This window comes from Aedes albopictus, chromosome 1 (genome assembly GCF_035046485.1).
Source record: "Aedes albopictus strain Foshan chromosome 1, AalbF5, whole genome shotgun sequence".
NCBI lineage: Eukaryota > Metazoa > Arthropoda > Insecta > Diptera > Culicidae > Aedes > Aedes albopictus.
In genome coordinates this window covers 286,633,466-286,651,305 of record NC_085136.1, presented here as the reverse complement: position 1 = coordinate 286,651,305, position 17,840 = coordinate 286,633,466, and the positions used below count along the sequence as shown (strand labels likewise).

At 40.9% G+C, this 17,840-nt stretch overlaps 1 protein-coding gene across 1 annotated transcript; it reads right to left on the bottom strand.

Annotated features, from left to right (window-relative positions):
- Positions 1-229: 229 nt before the first annotated feature.
- On the bottom strand, positions 230-17,523 carry LOC109414933 (ubiquitin conjugation factor E4 A). Its single transcript, XM_019688783.4, has 4 exons — positions 16,518-17,523; positions 15,509-16,460; positions 14,482-15,449; positions 230-974 (listed from the first exon to the last, which is right to left on the bottom strand). The coding sequence occupies exons 1-4, from the start codon at positions 17,260-17,262 to the stop codon at positions 601-603; spliced, it is 3,039 nt and encodes a 1,012-aa protein (XP_019544328.2). The 5' UTR covers positions 17,263-17,523; the 3' UTR covers positions 230-600.
- Between the last annotated feature and the right edge of the window lie 317 nt (positions 17,524-17,840).

The following is a 17,840-nucleotide window of genomic DNA, read 5'->3' as shown; positions in this document are numbered from 1 at the left end:
ATGACTATCCTCGCGCCTTTCCACGTACAATCCCTCCTTGCAATGTTACATTTGTCCAATCGGCATTCAGAGTGGCATGGGCATAACACCTGCGCATATCAGTCTGATTCATGCACGTCAATTATCACATTCCCCTTGCTTTTAGCGTGAATGCAATGGTTTTGATGAGTTCGTATTTAATACACTAGGTTAACACGGAATTTCTTTTTCAAACAAGTATGCCCAAGTATTCGTTAAATAATAATATCTTATTATATTTTCGCCGTTCTAAAACCCCTACACATGTCTTTATCTTTACTCCGGTATAAAGCTATATAGGATACACACTCTAAACAAGTGATAAATTGAAAATAAATTTGATAATTAACTAAAAACAATTCTCTTTTATGACATTGTTCCGCTTTTAATGCCAGTGAAAGCCAATTCGAAACTTACCCACAGTACATTTCAGCATCGATGAACGTGCAATGCGGAGCTCTGCGACAGAAACAGTTCGAGATGAACGAAACAATGTCCAGTGGTACATCAAATAAAGAAAACCCATCGACACAACATTTTAGCTAATACGTTACATGGCTACTACAGTGGCTAACTTCTCTTCTATTCGTCTGTCGGTTTCACCTCCTCGCTACTCAACTTGGCTGCGTGTTCTTCTCGCTTCTCCTTGATCCACGCGTCGATCTTCTCCTTCAGCTCGACATCCCGTTTGACCTGGTCCATCGTCAGTGGAGAGCGGTTGAACGGATCGGACTGATCGGACAGCAGATGCCGCGCGATGGTGGACCGATCGACGGTTATTCGAGAACTGGGCAAAACGACGGGATCCATCATCAGCGAGGACATGATCGGATCCAGGAACTCATCCGGTGGATCCATGAGGGCTTCTTCGTCGATTTTCTGTTGCTTCTCTAGCTGTTGAACACGGGTGGAGAATTCTTGGATTTCTCCTATCAGCTGTCCACCGCCGATGCGAGCTGCGGGATGGAATGAGGATGGAAATGAACCGGTTTAGAAGATACCAGAAATCTTGAAAATGCACATGATTGATTTTTTTTACAGATACTGCAAGGATGCATCGACGATTCCCCAAGGATTTCTTCCATACTTAGCTTTCTTCAGTGATTTCATCTTGGATTGCTCCAGAGATTTTTCAAGAATTCCTCTCTAGGTTTTACCAGACATTCCTTTGAGAATTTCTGGGATATCCTTAGAGGTTCCTCCAGTGATTGTTCCAGTGATTTTTTCGTGGATTCCTCCAGGAATTTCTCGAGGGATTCCTGAAGGAACGTCAACAGAGATCTTTTAGGTATTTCTGCAAGTGTTCCTTCAGAGATTTTTTCAGGGATTTCTCCATATATTTTTTTAAGAATTCCACTAGAGATTGCTCCAATAATTCAATCTGGAATAGTTCGAAGCATTTCAGCAAGAATATCTCCCAAACACTTTTTTAGAAAATTTTACCAGAGATTATCTAATAATTAATCCAGGAATTCTTTAAAACATTGTATAAAACATTCTTTTATGAGTACATTCAAAGATTTCAACAACCCAACTAACATTTTCAGCGCTATAAGCTTCAGTAATTTGCTTTTTGTTGTGTAACTATCGAGTAAAAGCAGTTAACGTTGAATAAAAGGAAAGCTAGTCAAATATAAATCATAAGCTAATACACGACTGCAAAACAAGCACCATACAGCTACCAAACTCGGTTTACATAAATCCATTGCTTGTCACTGGGGCTGCCTTTACTCCACTCTATTCCAACTCCGGAAGATTTCCTGGAAGATGAGAAAACTTGAACACATCGAATAGGAGTCCCCACTAACAAAACAGATGCTACTATACAGTACAATTCGTTATACTGACAAATCCCCAAACCAGCAGCGCTTTAAAGGCCGTTATGCGATTTCATTACGGCTAGAAGCTGTAATAAAGAAACTGTTGGTTTGCCAACACGGCTTGTCGGATATAAACATTATTGTCAAAACAAACTTTAAGCGGGATATATAGCTACTACACAAATTCTTTACAGCTATCCACGTCTGTGCTGTGAAATTATTTGGGTTGCTTTAATTGCACTTTAATTCAATGCCAGAAGATTTGCCGGAAGATGTGCAAATCGAGTAAGAGTCCCAGCCACTACAACAGTTGCTTTTATACAGTACGTTTTGTAATGTTGACAAAACACAAAACAGCAGCGCTTCGTAGCCGTTTAAAGAAGACTCTTTCAGCTAGAAGCTGTGAAGAAGAATCTGTTGGCGCAACCACACAGCTTGTTCAATGTAAACATTATTGCGTTTGACGTTTCACAAGCTTTTGCAGGAAGATGAAGTTGGGTAAGGTTTCTTGTGGCACAATTATGAAGCCTTGTCTGGAGTAAAACAGTGTGGCAGCGAGGACATCATCGGGACCAGTGGATACGGAGATCGGGAGTTCGATTCAAAGTAGCGGTAAGTACTTTAATTATTCAATTTTAAAAGTGATAATTCCAGTTCCACATGTATTGCGTCACGGTATCCATAAGGGGTCGTCCATAAATGACGTAGCTTTTAGGGGGGGAGGGGGGTGTTTGTGATTTTGTGACGAAGTGTGACGATAGGGGGGTAGGGGTTTGAGATATGCTACGTAGCTTTCTACTAGGCCTATAGTAAAAATATTTCATAAATAATAAACTTTTTACTTGCATTAAGCATTATTATCCATCAGTAAATAAAAAAAAATGCATGATTTTTTTCCATTTACATTATTGTAAATACCAAATAATGGAAATAAATGTTGGCTTCATTTCTTAAGACATGCAGCTATCAGACGCAACAACTGTATCTGAGAAAGTGGTTTTGAAATCTTGCGTAAAGAATAATATATTGTGTTTGCAGACAAAAATCAATTTCGCTGAAATGCTTCTCAAGACCAATAGTTTGCTGCTTGATATAGAGGGCACTGCACGCCGCTAAGGTTACAAAGGATTTTTTTTTTAAGCTTTTGGCATTACGGCAAGATTCCAAGAGTTCCTTATATAGTTTGTACTGGACTTCCTCGAAGAATTCATCCAACAATTTATTAAGGAACTCCTCCAGTAACTTTGTAAGGAATTTCTCATTATGTTCTTCATAGGTTTCCCAAACAGGAGAAGGATAACATTTCCACAGGAATTCCTACTGGAAATCCCAGAATAAAAAAAAACTTCTGAAAACATTTCAAAAGGATCTGGAGGAATCTCAGAAGGAACTTTCAGAAGAATTTCAGAAGGAACTCCTGGAACAATCATGAAAGGAAATAGAGAATTTCAAAAGAAATTCCGTGAGCAGTACCTGGAGCAATTTATATGAAGCTTTCGGAGAAACCTTGAATAAACTTCTGGAAGAATCTTAGATGGAGATATTTGTAGATTGTCAGAAGGAACTCCTGGTTTAATTTCTGAAGAAAGCACGGAAGAAATAATTGAAAGATTCCCGTAAGGAATTTCTGAAGCAATCCAGAAAATAACTTTTGGGGAATCAAAAAAGATTATCTGGATATAACTCCTGGTGCAATCTAAGAAAGAAAATCCTGGACGAATTCGAGAAGCAACTATGGGGGGAATCCGTAAAGGGATTCCTCGTAGAATTCTAAGATATCCTGGAAGAATCCTGGATGGAGTGAATGGAGGTATGTTGGGAAAAGTTACTGAAGGAGTCCCGGGAAAAAATCCTGGATAAATCCTAGAAGGAAGTCCTCCAGGAATCCCAGAAGAATCCAGGAAGGAATTCCTGAACGAATCCAAAAAAGAACACCTGGAGGAATCACAGAAGTAGTTTGAAGATGAACCAGCCGCGGGCTGAAAATCTCCTTAATAAAGCTAATAATAATAATAATCACAGAAGTAACTCCTGCCCGTGTAGCTGCCGGCTTAGAATAGCACTACGGACCACCTGTTCCGGTGGTAAGAGTCCACCAAACAGGTAACCCCAATCCAAGGTGTCAGGCGACCCGTGCTGAGGGATGAATGGTTGAGGGGGTTTAAAATATGCTCGATCTTTAACGGAGCCCGCAGCGTGGGTAAGATCGCCTTTTTGGGTTGCGTTGCGGTGAAAGATCTACCAAACCGAACCCTAGTCCTAACTGCTTCCAACTAATGGAACAGCATAACTTAGTAATCAAAGGAAACACTTTGGTCCTTATTACATTTTACACCTTGTTGAAAGTGATAGGTCTCGGTTTTAGGTGTGGCCGAGATAGACCTTGAAACAGGGACAAATGGATTAGTATTCCTAATCTTTCATTCGGTGTTCACTAGTTTGAAACAGTAAGGACTAGGGTTCCGATGCATGGTCAATATCGGTATCATTTCTTGACTTTATCGTTGGGGGATCCGATTTTGACTGACAAAGGAGCGTGTTCAAAGCGGAACCTATCAATCAGAATCCTCCCTTGCGATCAAGTTGAAAATGACTACTGTAATAAAACCGAATACTTTATAACTTCTCAATGGTGATAAAGTAATACGACATGCACTATACAAATGACACGGGATATACCACAATAGATCAAATATTGGTCGCAGTGGTTTATGTTCCGAACAGAGAAAAAAACTCCTGGGAGGGTTTTGATAGAATACCGGAGGGGTTACCTACCGAGATCTTGGAATGTATATCTGAGTGAATTCCTGAAGGAAGCCAAGAAGGAACTCCTGGAGGAATCTCGAAAGCAACTTTTTTAGGAAACACAGAAAGAAGTTCTGATGGAAGCTCAAAAGAAATTCCGGTTAAAATCCCTGTAGAGATGTCTAAAGAAACTGCTGGTGGAAAAGAGGAGAAAAAACCTTGAAAGAACTCCTGAAGGAAACCATGGATAAACTTTTAGAAAAACCTTTGAAAAAAAAACTCCTGAAGAAATCTCAGAAGGAGCTTTTGGAGGTATCTAAGAAGGAACTCCGGAATGAATTATTGGAGGGATCTCTGAAGGAACCCCTGAAGGAATACAATAAGGAGGAATTTTCTAATGGAATACAAAAAAAATCCTTGGGGAAATCCCAGAAGGAATTACTGGAGGAACTAAAAAGGGAGACATTCTCAAAAATGGGAATCCCAAAATAAACTTCTCTAGTAATTCCAAAATGACCTGCTGTAAGGTCCTTCGAATGTCGTGGTGAATTCAAAGGTGAATTTTATTTAAATGAAGTCAATTTGATATTCTTAATAGATTTATTAGTGAACAAACTAATATCTTCGGAAGAGCTTCTAGGCTATATTATAATATGGTAGCAGAAGGATGTGTGGTTTATTGAGTCATTAGCTTTGGTGATAATCTCCACTGGTTGCACCTATGGTCTTGATGTCGGCGATCTGTACCTGGTAGTCGGCAATGTTTCTTGCTATTGTTGTTTTTTTCATAATATTCTATTAGCATACAAGTTAAAATTGAAATCAGAGCTAAGTTCGAGTTTTTTTTACATGAAAATTTTGTTGAGGGGGGGGGGGGGATGTTTAACAAGCTACGTCATTTATAGAGGGGGGTGTCTGAATTTGTGACGAAATGCTACGAGGGGGGAGGGGGGTATTAAAAATCGCTCAAAAAAAGCTACGTCATTTATGGACGCCCCCTAACCTAATTATATTTAATCGTTTAATTTGGAGATGCCGTAAAACTATTATTTAACAACTACGAAAAGGCTGAAAAAGCGCCTTCTCAAGATGTTATACAGTTAGTGGTTACATAGGAGCCGAGAAAAGAGCTATGACTTCGTGGCATAGAAGCTGCTCGCACAGCATAAACATGTGGATTAAGTTCGCCAGATTCATTGGTATAGGGCTTGCATAGAAGCTTCCGTCCATATGTACAACACAGTAACTCAGCATCCAACCGTATTGAGGACGCTTTGTTGACGTTTACATTCACAATAAATGTTAGTTGGGAATAGTTCGTCCAGAATTTATTGCAGACAAGGATTCCTTCATATTTTTTTTCTAGGAATTCCTACAAAAATTCTGCCAGGAATTTGATAACAAAGCTTTCCTGGGATTTTCTCAGGAATTCTTTATGGGATCGCTTCCGGGATTCCTCAAGGAATTTCTTCAGGAATTCGTACAAACATTCCTCCAGGGATTCACCTGGAAATTTCTTCTGTGTTTCTTTCAGGAACAACTCCAGGGATTACTTTAAAAATTCATACAAAGATTCCCCCAGGAACTCTTTTTAGATTTTTTTCAGGAATTCCTCTTGGAATACTTGCAGGAACTCCTCCAGGAATTAATTCAGTACTTGCTCCAGGAAAAGTTTGGGGATTCCCTTAGGAATTTCCCTTGGTATTGCTCCAAGTATTCTTTCTGGGAGTTTTTCAGGAATTTCTCCAAGGATTCCTTCAGGAACTGCTACAGGGATTTCTCAAGGAGTTCCTCCAAGAACTCTTAGGATTCTTTAAGGATTTCATCAAATCCATTCCATCTGCGATTTCTTCAATTTATCCTGGGATTCCTCCAATAAATCCTCCAGAGATTCATCCGGGAATTTCTTCTGTGATTCTTTCAGGAACAACGCTAGGGATAATTTTAAATTAATCCCGTGATTTCTCAAGGGACTGTTTAAGGATTCCGTTCGGAATGCCTCTTGGAATTGCTTCTAGAATTCCTCTTGGGGTTTCTTTAGGAACTTCTGCAGTGATTCATTCAGGAACTGTTACAGGGATTCCTCAAAGAGTTCCTCCTGGAACTCTTGTTAGGATTGCTTCAGGAATTCCTCCTTGTATTTTTTAGAGACGAACAAGCCAAGGGCTGAAAGTCTCTTTAATAAAGACAAATCAATCAATCCTTGTATTCTTTAAGGAACTCTTCCAGGAATTGATTCAGTACTTCCTCCCTTAGGAATAGGAAGCAATCAGTGAAGTACTAGATTGAAAGTAGTGATCTGGATTTTTGTATGGTGAGATGTTCAATTCTCCATTTCTGCAATGAAATGGTTCAAACAGCGTGGGTATTATGATTTCTTGACTAATTTGATGCTGTTTGAGCAAAAGTTTGGGTAACTGTGTTGTTGAAGTTGCATGAAATAAATAATACAACAACAAAGTTACCCAAACTTTTGCTCAAACAGCATAAAATTAGCCAAGAAATCATATAACCCACGCTGTTTGCACCAATTTATTGCAAAAATGGAGAATTGAACATCTCACCATACAAAAATCCAGCTCACTACTTTCAATCTGGTACTTCACTGATTGCCTCTTATTCCTCTTGAAATTGCTTCCGGGATTCCTCCTGGAATTTCTCTAGAAATTCCTCTAGGGATTTCACCAAGTACTGCTGAATCCCTGTACAAACTCTTCTAAGGATTTCTTCAGAATTTCTCTAAGAATTACATTTGTTATTTCTTCAGGAATTATTCCTGGTATTCCCCAACGAATTTCATAGGAGATTTCTCCAGAAATTACTTCAAAAATCCCTCCAGGAACTCCTCTGCGAATTCCTGCAGGGAATTGTGTAAAACTTCCTCCAGGAATTCTTCCAGAAATTACTTTAGGAATACCTCAAGACTAAGGTGGCCCACACTTATATGAAAAACCAAAATTTCGAAAAATGCCAAGTCTTACCTCCTAAATTAGTTGTTTCGGACTTCCAGAAGCTACGTTCAAAATTTGAGCAAAATCGGTTAAGCCTAAGGGGGCGCTCAAAACGCTTGAAGTTTGTATGAGAAAAGTTGGCCAAATGTATGCAGAAATTTTAAGTTTTCGAATTTTGCCGCTAGGTGGCGCTGTAAGTGTTCAATAATCAAACCCTTTGGTATTATTGTAGGTGACTATATCGACAAACAACTTTGTCGAAGACCGCAAAGTGATCCAACGTCTGTGAAAAAAGTTATACCCTAGGCAAAGGCAAGACATTTCGCCCGGAGTTCTTCTAGAGATTCCTTCACGAATTCCTACAGGCATTCCTCTATGATATCCTCCAGAGATCCCTCTAAGAATTCCACCAGGAATTCCCCCTGGAATTCCTATATATCCAAGAATTCTTCAAGGGATTCCTCCAAGGATTTTTCCAGAAACTCATACAGGAATTCTTCCAAAGATTTCTCCAGGAATTACTTCGGGGATTCCTCCAAGAATTCCACCAGCAATTCTCCTAGGCATTCTTCCAGGAATTAATCCAGGCATTCTTCCAGGAATTCCTCCTTGGATTCTTGCAAATATTTCACCAGAAATTGCTTCGGGACTCCTCTCGGAATTTCTCTAGGAATTCCTCAGGAGTTCTTCCAGGAGTTTCTCTTGGCATTGCTTCAGTAATTCTTCCTGGGATTTCTCCAGGAATTCATGCAGGCATTCCTCCGGGATTCTATCCAGGAATTTCTCCAGGGTCTTCTCGAGGAATTTCACCAGGAATAACCCCAGGAATTTCTTCAGAAATTCCTTGAGGAATTTCTCCAGAAATTCCTCCTGGAATTACACTGGGAATTAATCTAAGAGTTCCTTCATGAATTCTTTGAGTCATTCATCCAGGAATTTCTCCAGGAAATCCTTCAGAAATTCTTCCAAGATTTTCTCTACAAGAATTCTTCCAGATTTTCCTTCTGGAATTGCTGCAGGGATTCCTCCTGTAATTCCGCTAAGTATTCTTCCGGAACTTCTTCAGGGATTTTTCCAAGGATTTCTTCACGAATTTCCCCAAGGATTCCTTCAGAAATTCCTTCGAGGATTACTCCAGCAATTCTTCCAGAAATTTATCTAGAAATTCCTTCAGGAATTACTCAAGGGATTTTTTTCAGAAATTCCTCCTAGAGTTTCTGTAGCGATTCCTCCAGAAATTCATTAAATAATTGTTTCAAGAATTTCTCTTGAGATTCTTCCAGTAGTTCCTTTAGAGATTCCTCCAGCAATTCTCACAGGACTTCTTCCAAGCATTCCTCCAGGATTTTATCCAGGAATTTCTCCAGGAACTCCCCACTGCATTTCTCCAGGAATTGCTTTTGGACGGCCTTCAGAAATAATGCCAGTAATTTCTCCAGCAATTCCTCTAGGAAATCCTCTAGGGATTTCTTCAGAAATTATTCCAGGAAAATCTCCAGGAATACATACCTTCTTCTTTTAGAGATTCCTCCAGGGATTTCTCCGCGAATTTCTCCAGAGATTATCCAAGCGATTCCTTCAAAAAATTCTGCAGGAATTTCCCCCGGGATTCCTTCAGGAATTCCTTCAAGGATTTCTCCCAGAACTCCTCTAGAAATTTCTCCATGAATGTATCAAATGATTTTTTCAGAAATAGAAAAATAATAGAAATATAAATTTCTCAGAATTCCTCAAGAGATTCTTCCAGAAAGTCATGCAGTTATTTTTTCAAGAATTTCGCTAGAGATTCCTCCAAGAACTCCAGCAGGGATTTCTCCAGTAATTCCGCTAAGTATATTCCTCCGGAACTTCTTCAGGAATTTTTTACAAAGTTTTCTTCACGAATTTCTCCAAGGATCCCTACAGCAATTCCTTCGAGGATTTCTTCAAGAATTCTTCCAGAAATTCATCTAGAAATTCCTTCAGGAATTTCTCAAGGGATTTTTTCTGAAATTCCTCTAGCGATTCCTCCAGAAGTTCACTCAGTAATTGTTTCAAGAGTTTCTCTTGAGATTCTTCCAGGAGTTCCTTCAGTGATTCCTCCAGCAATTCGCACAGGAATTCCTCCAAGCAATCCTCCAGGATTTTATCCAGGAACTCCCCAATGCATTTCTCCAGGAATTGCTTCTGGACGTTCTTCAGAAATTATGTCAGCAAATTTCTCCAGGAATTTCTCTAGGAAATCCTCTAGGGATTTCTTCAGAAATTCTTCCAGGAAAGTCTCCAGGAATACCTTCTTTTTTAGGGATTCCTCCAAATTCGGAAATTGCGATTCCTCCAAATTATGAATTGTTTCAGGGATTCCTCCAGAAATTTCTCCACGAATTTCTCCAGAGATTTTCCAAGGGATTCCTTCAGGAAATCCTGCAGAATTTTCCCCAGGGATTCCTTCAGGAATTCCTTCAAGGATTTCTCCCAGAACTCCTCTAGAAATTTCTCCAGGAGTTTATCCAATGTTTTTTTAGAAATAGAAAAATAATAGAAATATAAATTTCTCAAGATTACTCCAGAGCACGGTTTCCCAACCTTTGTTACGCGACCCCCCAACTGCTTGCAGGCACGCTGCGATTGTTCTATGAAAAGCGGGGTGACAACAGACTGAGGGGTCGCGAAAGCCAAGGTTGGGAAGCGTTGCTCCAGAGATTCCTCCAGAAATTCATTCAGTAATTCTTTCAAGAATTTCTCCAAAGATTCCTCCAGGAATTCCGCTAAGTATTCATCCGGAACTTCTTCAGAGATTTTTCCAAGGGTTTCTTTACGAATGTCCTCAAGGATTCCTTCAGAAATTCCTTCGAAGATTTCTCCATGAATTCCTTCAGAAATTCATCTAGAAATTCCTTCAGGAATTTCTCAAAGGTTTTTTTTCAGAAATTTCTCCTAGAGTTCCTCTAGCGATTCCTCCAGAAATTCACTCAATAATTGTTTCAAGAATTTCTCTTGAGATTCTTCCAGTAGTTCCTTTAGAGATTCCTCCAGCAATTCTCACAGGACTTCTTCCAAGCATTCCTCCAGAGTTTTATCAAGGAATTTCTCCAGGAACTCCCAACTGCATTTCTCCAGGAATTGCTTTTGGACGGCGTTCAGAAATAATGCCAGTAATTTCTCCAGCAATTCCTCTAGGAAATCCTCTAGGGATTTCTTCAGAAATTATTCCAGGAAAATCTCCAGGAATACATACCTTCTTTTTTTAGAGATTCCTCCAGGGATTTCTCCGCGAATTTCTGCCCATGATCGCATATCAGTCCCATCTTTGCTGGGTATCCTATTCATATGGGACAATTATGCGATCATAGGCAGATTTCTCCAGAGATTTTCCAAGCGATTCCTTCAAAAAATTCTGCAGAAATTTCCCCCGGGATTCCTTCAGGAATTCCTTCAGGAATTCCTTCAAGGATTTCTCCCAGAACTCCTCTAGAAATTTCTCCATGAATGTATCAAATGATTTTTTCAGAAATAGAAAAATAATAGAAATATAAATTTTTCAGAATTCCTCAAGAGATTCCTCCAGAAAGTCATACAGTAATTTTTTCAAGAATTTCGCTAGAGATTCCTCCAGGAACTCCAGCAGGGATTTCTCCAGTAATTCCGCTAAGTATATTCCTCCGGAACTTCTTCAGGGATTTTTTACAAAGTTTTCTTCACGAATTTCTCCAAGGATCCCTTCAGCAATACCTTCGAAGATTTCTTCAGGAATTCTTCCAGAAATTCATCTAGAAATTCCTTCAGGAACTTCTCAAGGGATTTTTTCTGAAATTCCTCTAGCGATTCCTTCAGAAGTTCACTCAGTAATTGTTTCAAGAGTTTCTCTTGAGATTCTTCCAGGAGTTCCTTCAGTGATTCCTCCAGTAATTCGCACAGGAATTCCTCCAAGCATTCCTCCAGGATTTTATCCAGGAACTCCCCAATGCATTTCTCCAGGAATTGCTTCTGGACGTCCTTCAGAAATTATGTCAGCAAATTTCTCCAGGAATTTCTCTAGGAAATCCTTTAGGGATTTCTTCAGAAATTCTTCCAGGAAAGTCTCCAGGAATACATACCTTCTTTTTTAGGGATTCCTCCAGGGATTTCTCCACGAATTTCTCCAGAGATTTTCCAAGCGATTCCTTCAGAAAATTCTGCAGAAATTTCCCCCGGGATTCCTTCAGGAATTCCTTCAAGGATTTCTCCCAGAACTCCTCTAGAAATTTCTCCATGAATGTATCAAATGATTTTTTCAGAAATAGAAAAATAATAGAAATATAATTTTTTCAGAATTCCTCAAGAGATTCCTCCAGAAATTCATCCAGTAATTCTTTCAAGAATTTCTCTAAAGATTCCTCCAGGAATTCCTGCAAGGATTCCTCTAGTAATTCCGCTAAGTATTCATCCGGAACTTCTTCAGGAATTTTTTTACAAAGTTTTTTTCACGAATTTCTCCAACGATCCTTTCAGAAATTCCTTCGAGGATTTCTCCAGGAATTCCTCCAGAAATTCATGTAGAAATTCCTTCAGGAATTTCTCAAGGGATTTTTTCTGAAATTCCTCCAGAAGTTCACTCAGTAATTGTTTTAAGCATTTCTCTTCAGATTCTTCCAGGAGTTCCTTCAGAGATTCCTCCAGCAATTCTCACAGGAATTCCTCCAGGATTTTATCCAGAAACTCCCCAATGCATTTCTCCAGGAATTGCTTCTGGACATCCTTCAGAAATTATGTCAGCAATTTCTCCAGGAATCCTCTAAGGATTTCTTCAGAAATTTTTCCAGGGAAGTCTCCAGGAATACCTTTAGGGTTTTTTAGGGATTTTTCCAAGCAATCATCCAGCGATTCCTTCAGGAATTGTTTCAGGGATTCCTCCGGAAATTTCTCCAGAGATTTTCCAAAGGATTCCTTCAGGAAATCCTGCAGAAATTTCCACAAGGATACCTTCAGGAATTCCTTCAAGGATTTCTCCTAGAACTTCTCAAGAAATTATTTTAGAAATTTCTCCAAGAATTTATCAAATGATTTTTCCAGAAATAGAAAAATAATAGAAATATAAATTTCTCAGAATTCCTCAAGAGATTCCTCCAGAAATTCATCCAGTTATTCTTTCAAGAATTTCTCTAGAGATTTCTTAATGATGAGCAATTTCCTCCAGCATCAATTTCTCGAGGCATTCATCCAGGAATTTCTCTAGAAACTACTGCAGGAATTACCCCATAAATTTCTTCCGGAATTTTTCCAGGAATTGTTGCTGACACATCCTTAAGAAATTATGTCAGCAAATTCTTTAGGAATTCCTCCAGGACATCATCTTGCGATTTCTTCAGTGTTTCTTCAGGATTTTTTTCAGGGATTCCTCCAGGCATTCCTACTGGACTTTTACCAGATATTCCTCCAGAAATTGCTCCAGGGATTCCTCCAAGGATTTCTCCACCAATTTATGCATGGATTTTTCCAGAGATTCCTCAGGAAATCCTTAGAAGATTCCTCCAGGAAATCCTCCAGAAATTCCTTCGAGGGTTCTTCCAGGAAATTCTCCTGGAACTTTTCAAGGATTGTTTGCAGGAATTCCTCCCATAATTCCTCTGGAGATTTGTTCATGAATTTCTGCAGGGATTCTTCCAGGGATTGCTCCAAGAATTCATCCAGTCTCATCCAAGAATTGCTCCAGGAGTTACTCCAGGGATTACATCAGGAATTTGTTTCAAAGTTCCTCCAGGCATTCCTCTAGGATTCTCTCTAGAGAATTATCCAGGAATTGCATCAGGGATTCTTCCAGAAATTCCTTCAGGAATTTCTCCAAGATTTCCTCCAAGGATTGCTTCAGAAATTTCTCTGAGATTTGCTCCAGGAATTCGTCAAGAGATTTTATCAGAAATTTTTCTTGGGATTCCTTCCAGAATTCCTCCAGGAATTTCTTCTGAAATTTATCTAGGATTTCTTTTAGGAATTCATAAAGAGATTTCTTCAGAATTTTTTTTAGGTATTCCTCCCAGAATTTATCCAGGCATACATTCAGCAATTCCTCCAGGGATTGCTCAAGGAATTCATGAATTGATTTCTTCACAGTTTCTCTTCAAAAGCTCATTCAGGAGTTCCTTCAGTAATTCCAGAAACCCTTCAATTTTTTGTTCCAGGGATTTATCCAAGAATTTGTCCAGGATTATCTGATGTTTTTTTTCCTTGAACTACTTCAACAGTTTATGGCAGAAAACTTCCAGCGAATAGCATTGGAAGATGCAATACAAAAGGATGCATACAAGAACCAGGAAATTATCCAGGGATTCTTTCTGGAACCCCTCCAGCAGTTTCTTCAGAAGTTTACTCAGGGATTCCATTAGGAATTCTTACAATAAGCGAGACAATAAGTCCTCCAAGGACAATGTAACAAAATAATCACGACAACGCAGTTTTTGGTTGCGTAGAAGTCCTGTGACTTACTTTAAACATATTTCAATGCTAAAATTGGTTTCAAACATTACTCCGGGGAATCCTTCCGGAATTCATCCAGGCAAGACAGGGAAGATTTCTTTTTATAAGAGTTCTTCGGAAATACCTTCTCCAGGCATTCTCTTCAGGAATTCTCACAGAAATAGCTCGAGGGTGATAGTTTCAAGGCTTTGGCGAGAATACCTTCAAATTTTTTTCCAAGAATCCTTCCGGGAATACGTCAATTGCCTTTTCTATAGGATTATGCTCTTAGAAGAGTACATGCAGTATATGAGTATATAAAACCATCTTTAGGGAGATTCCGGCAAGGATGTACTCGGAAGAATTCAAATGAAGGTTTATTCTCAGATGAACATAGATCCAAGACATTCATAAAATTGCTAAAAAGAACATACAAACTGCAGCGTGGAAAAATAACATGGGCTAGTTTAGTAGGTACGACTACGAGGAATCTTGAAAACTCACATGATTACAATCAACAAATAAACGATACTCACTCAAAACCTGTTCGGCGTACTCGAACAGCTTTGGACTGTAGGACCGCCCATCCTGGGACACCGCCAGACAAAACGCATCGCATTCCTGCAGGTTGGTATAGATGCGGCAAATTTCCAACACCGTGTTGGCCGGATCGAACTCGAACTCCTTTTTGTCCTTCACCTTGAAGTTGCCCTTCTTCGGTCCGGTGAGATTGAGCAGGAAATAGTTCAACATAGCGGCCACCCGGTCCACCATCGACGAGTGGCAAAATATTTCCTTCGTTTCCGACGTGAGCAACTGTAGGATGTTGATCGTGTCTCGGCCGAGGATGTTGTCGTACCGGGCGTGCATTCCCAAGTGCCGAAGGTTGGCCACGTTCTGTTGCCGCTCGTTGGCCGGTAGGCTGGTCCACTCTCCGGCGTCTTCAGCGGCTTGAAGTTGTCGAATCTGTTGTAGATTGCTTAGGGAGTCATCCAGCAGAAATATGGCATCGTTGATCAGCAGATTGATGAACCGCAGGAAGATAGGCGGATCTTCGGCTTCTATGTTCCGGATGGCTTCTCGTTCCAGCGTCCGGAAGCACTGCTTCTGTTCGTCAATCTTCCACAGGTAATCCATGATGGCGTACATCGGCCGACGATAATTGAACTTCTGCTCGAACTGGACACTCTGACCCGTCATTTCGATGCTGACGAACACTTGCAGCAGGTTCGGAATGATTTCCAGGCGGTGCACGTGGTTGGAAAAGAGGGCAGCACTGAAGCTGAATCCTTCCGATTCTTTGGGCAGTAGACTTTCGAGGCCTTCAGCTAGGCGGGCGCGCAGATGTGGGTTCCGAATGCGCTCCGATGAACCCATGAACACCAAAATCATGGTGAAAATGTTGTTCTGAGCGTCGACGTCGACGCGAAGCGGTTGGCTGTCGAAGTGTCGTGAAAACTGAAGATATCCTACGATGTTTTCCATTATGTACTCTGGAATGCATCTACGAAAAAGAAATTGTTATTCAAACTTTTATAGCTACCCCAATGATTAAAAACTTACTTTAAAACCTTGGAAATTCCGTTGCTCGAAGGAAGATTAACTTCGTCTACGCTTTGCGGGGCAAATCCCTTGGCCTTGTCCAGGGTGTCGATCTTCGATGCTTCCCGGGAGGCAAGCTGGGTCAGCCAAATCGCCGAGGCTTCGTAAAACTGCAACAACAGCAGATCCGTCGACGGTTCTCGAAGCATGTTCTGCAGACAGAGGAACTGCTGCGCCTGGCTGGACAGCATGTTCATAATGTTGTTCGACACATCGGCCGCACCTCCGGACATTCCCCCGGCCAGCGCATCCTGATAGGCTCCCTGCAGTCGATGCAGCTCCCGGTTCTGTCGGAAGAATTTCTCGATGCAAACCCGGAAGCCGAGATCGATGGCTTTGTGGGTCATAAAGAAACACTCCGTCACAAAGTTGTATTTGTCCGCTTCCAGACGTTCTTCGTTCTCTTCCACCGGTAGCAAGCAGGTTTCCTTCTCGGTATCTTTCATGTGAACACCTTTGGCGGTCTTATCAGCTTCTTTCACCGAACAATATGTCGGATCTACTATCATGACCTTCAGCTGGGGCTTCAGCAGCGGTTGACATAAACGAAGCAACACTCCGGCTAGATTTACGCTGAACGAATCTGGCGCCGTTGTCATGTTTCCGAAAATGTTTTGCATCTGGTGCGTGTTCCAGATTTGTCCTCGGGGAACATTTGCGTGCAAGCATTTCCCGATCCAGTCGAGCATTTTACTACGGACGTCGCCTCCGATCAGAAGGAATCCCTTTACAAAAGTGTGCAGCGCCTCCAGATGGAGTTTGGTGTAGTTCCAAAGCGTTGACGACAGGTTGTCGTAGGCCGATCGGTTCGTGTTCAGCTGGTTGTCGAAGTACTCGTACGGTCCGTTGTGGTTGCGCGGCATAATCGACAGAGAAAGCAACTGACCAAGTACGGATTCAGAGTACTTGATACCTAAAAAATACATATTATGATTTCTCGACACAGATTCTAATTATCTAAGAAACTCACCTTCCGCTCCCGCAGGGGGGCTCGTGAAATTCAAAAACAGATGCCCCAGCTGGGGATTACTCTTGTCACTGACAAACACCTGCAGGAACGGCATGATCCAGCGTTCCATACTGACGAGCGAGGCACTCCTCAACGCCTTCTCCAGCTCCACAAACGCCGGATTGAAGATGGCCCTCAGTGCCTCGAAGCCTTCCTGCTCCGAATCGGAATCGACGAAAACTTCCTTCACCGCTTCCGAAACAAATCGTTCCTTCAGGCTTTGATTTTCATCTCCTGCTTTAAAAAGGTCCAGCAATTGGTTGGACAAATTTTGCCCCTCGAACAGATCCGGCTGCTTCAAGGATGTGCACGCATTCCTCAAAATCAATCCCTTCATCTTTTGCGCGGTGTCCGTCGCGATGGAATCGTTCAAATTGGCCACCTCCGAGTTCCGCACGTAACACCCGTACAGATACAGGAGCACCTTAGTTTGGGCAACGTCCTCCGTTTGCGCCGTGCTTACATTGCTCGGAATGAGGTAATCCGATGGATTGAACAGAAGCAGCCGCTCGAACAGTGCCTGCTCCAGCAGTTCCAAATTCAGCAGACACGACTCCTCGCAACCTTGGGCCACTTCCTCCATGTATACCATCTGTTGGCCAGCACGTGAGCCCTTCGGAGGATCCTTACTCACAGTGATCAGGAACACCTTCTCGATGAGGGCATTAATTTTGGTATCCAGCGGATTCCTGATGTTGTCGTCCATTGTCTCTGTTGATAAGGATGATCGGGCGATGAAAACACTAGAATCACTCCCGAACGAAATCGCGTCCTACGATTTTACTCGACGTCTATTCCACTGGTATTTCACTTTTGCTAACACTAATCGTTCATTCTAAACTATATTAACGATACGGATTCAATTTACAGCCGCGGAAAAACCAGGAAAATGGTTTTTCATTAGCACTGATTAGAATGATTAGCTGCGACGGAGGAATGAGTTGGAAAATTTTTCACAGCACCACACAGTGAAAATGTCACTTTTGGTGATGTTCATCGTGAACGTCACGTGTGACGTTCAGTGTAGAGACTTTTCCACTTAATTTCGATAGAATTGGTGAACAGAAAAACTACACTGAAATAAATTTTGTTGTCGTTTCCACCGAATCCATGGTAGAATTAAGAACTGTACCAACAATTTTCAACCGAATGCAAAATTCTGTTAATTGTACTGAAACATTGTCAATATTACCATGCGTGTATTACTGTTGACTAAAAACATTCTTGGTTCTACTATTTGGGCATTGTAATTTCGACCATGTAGACTTGAATGTTGCGCGTCTT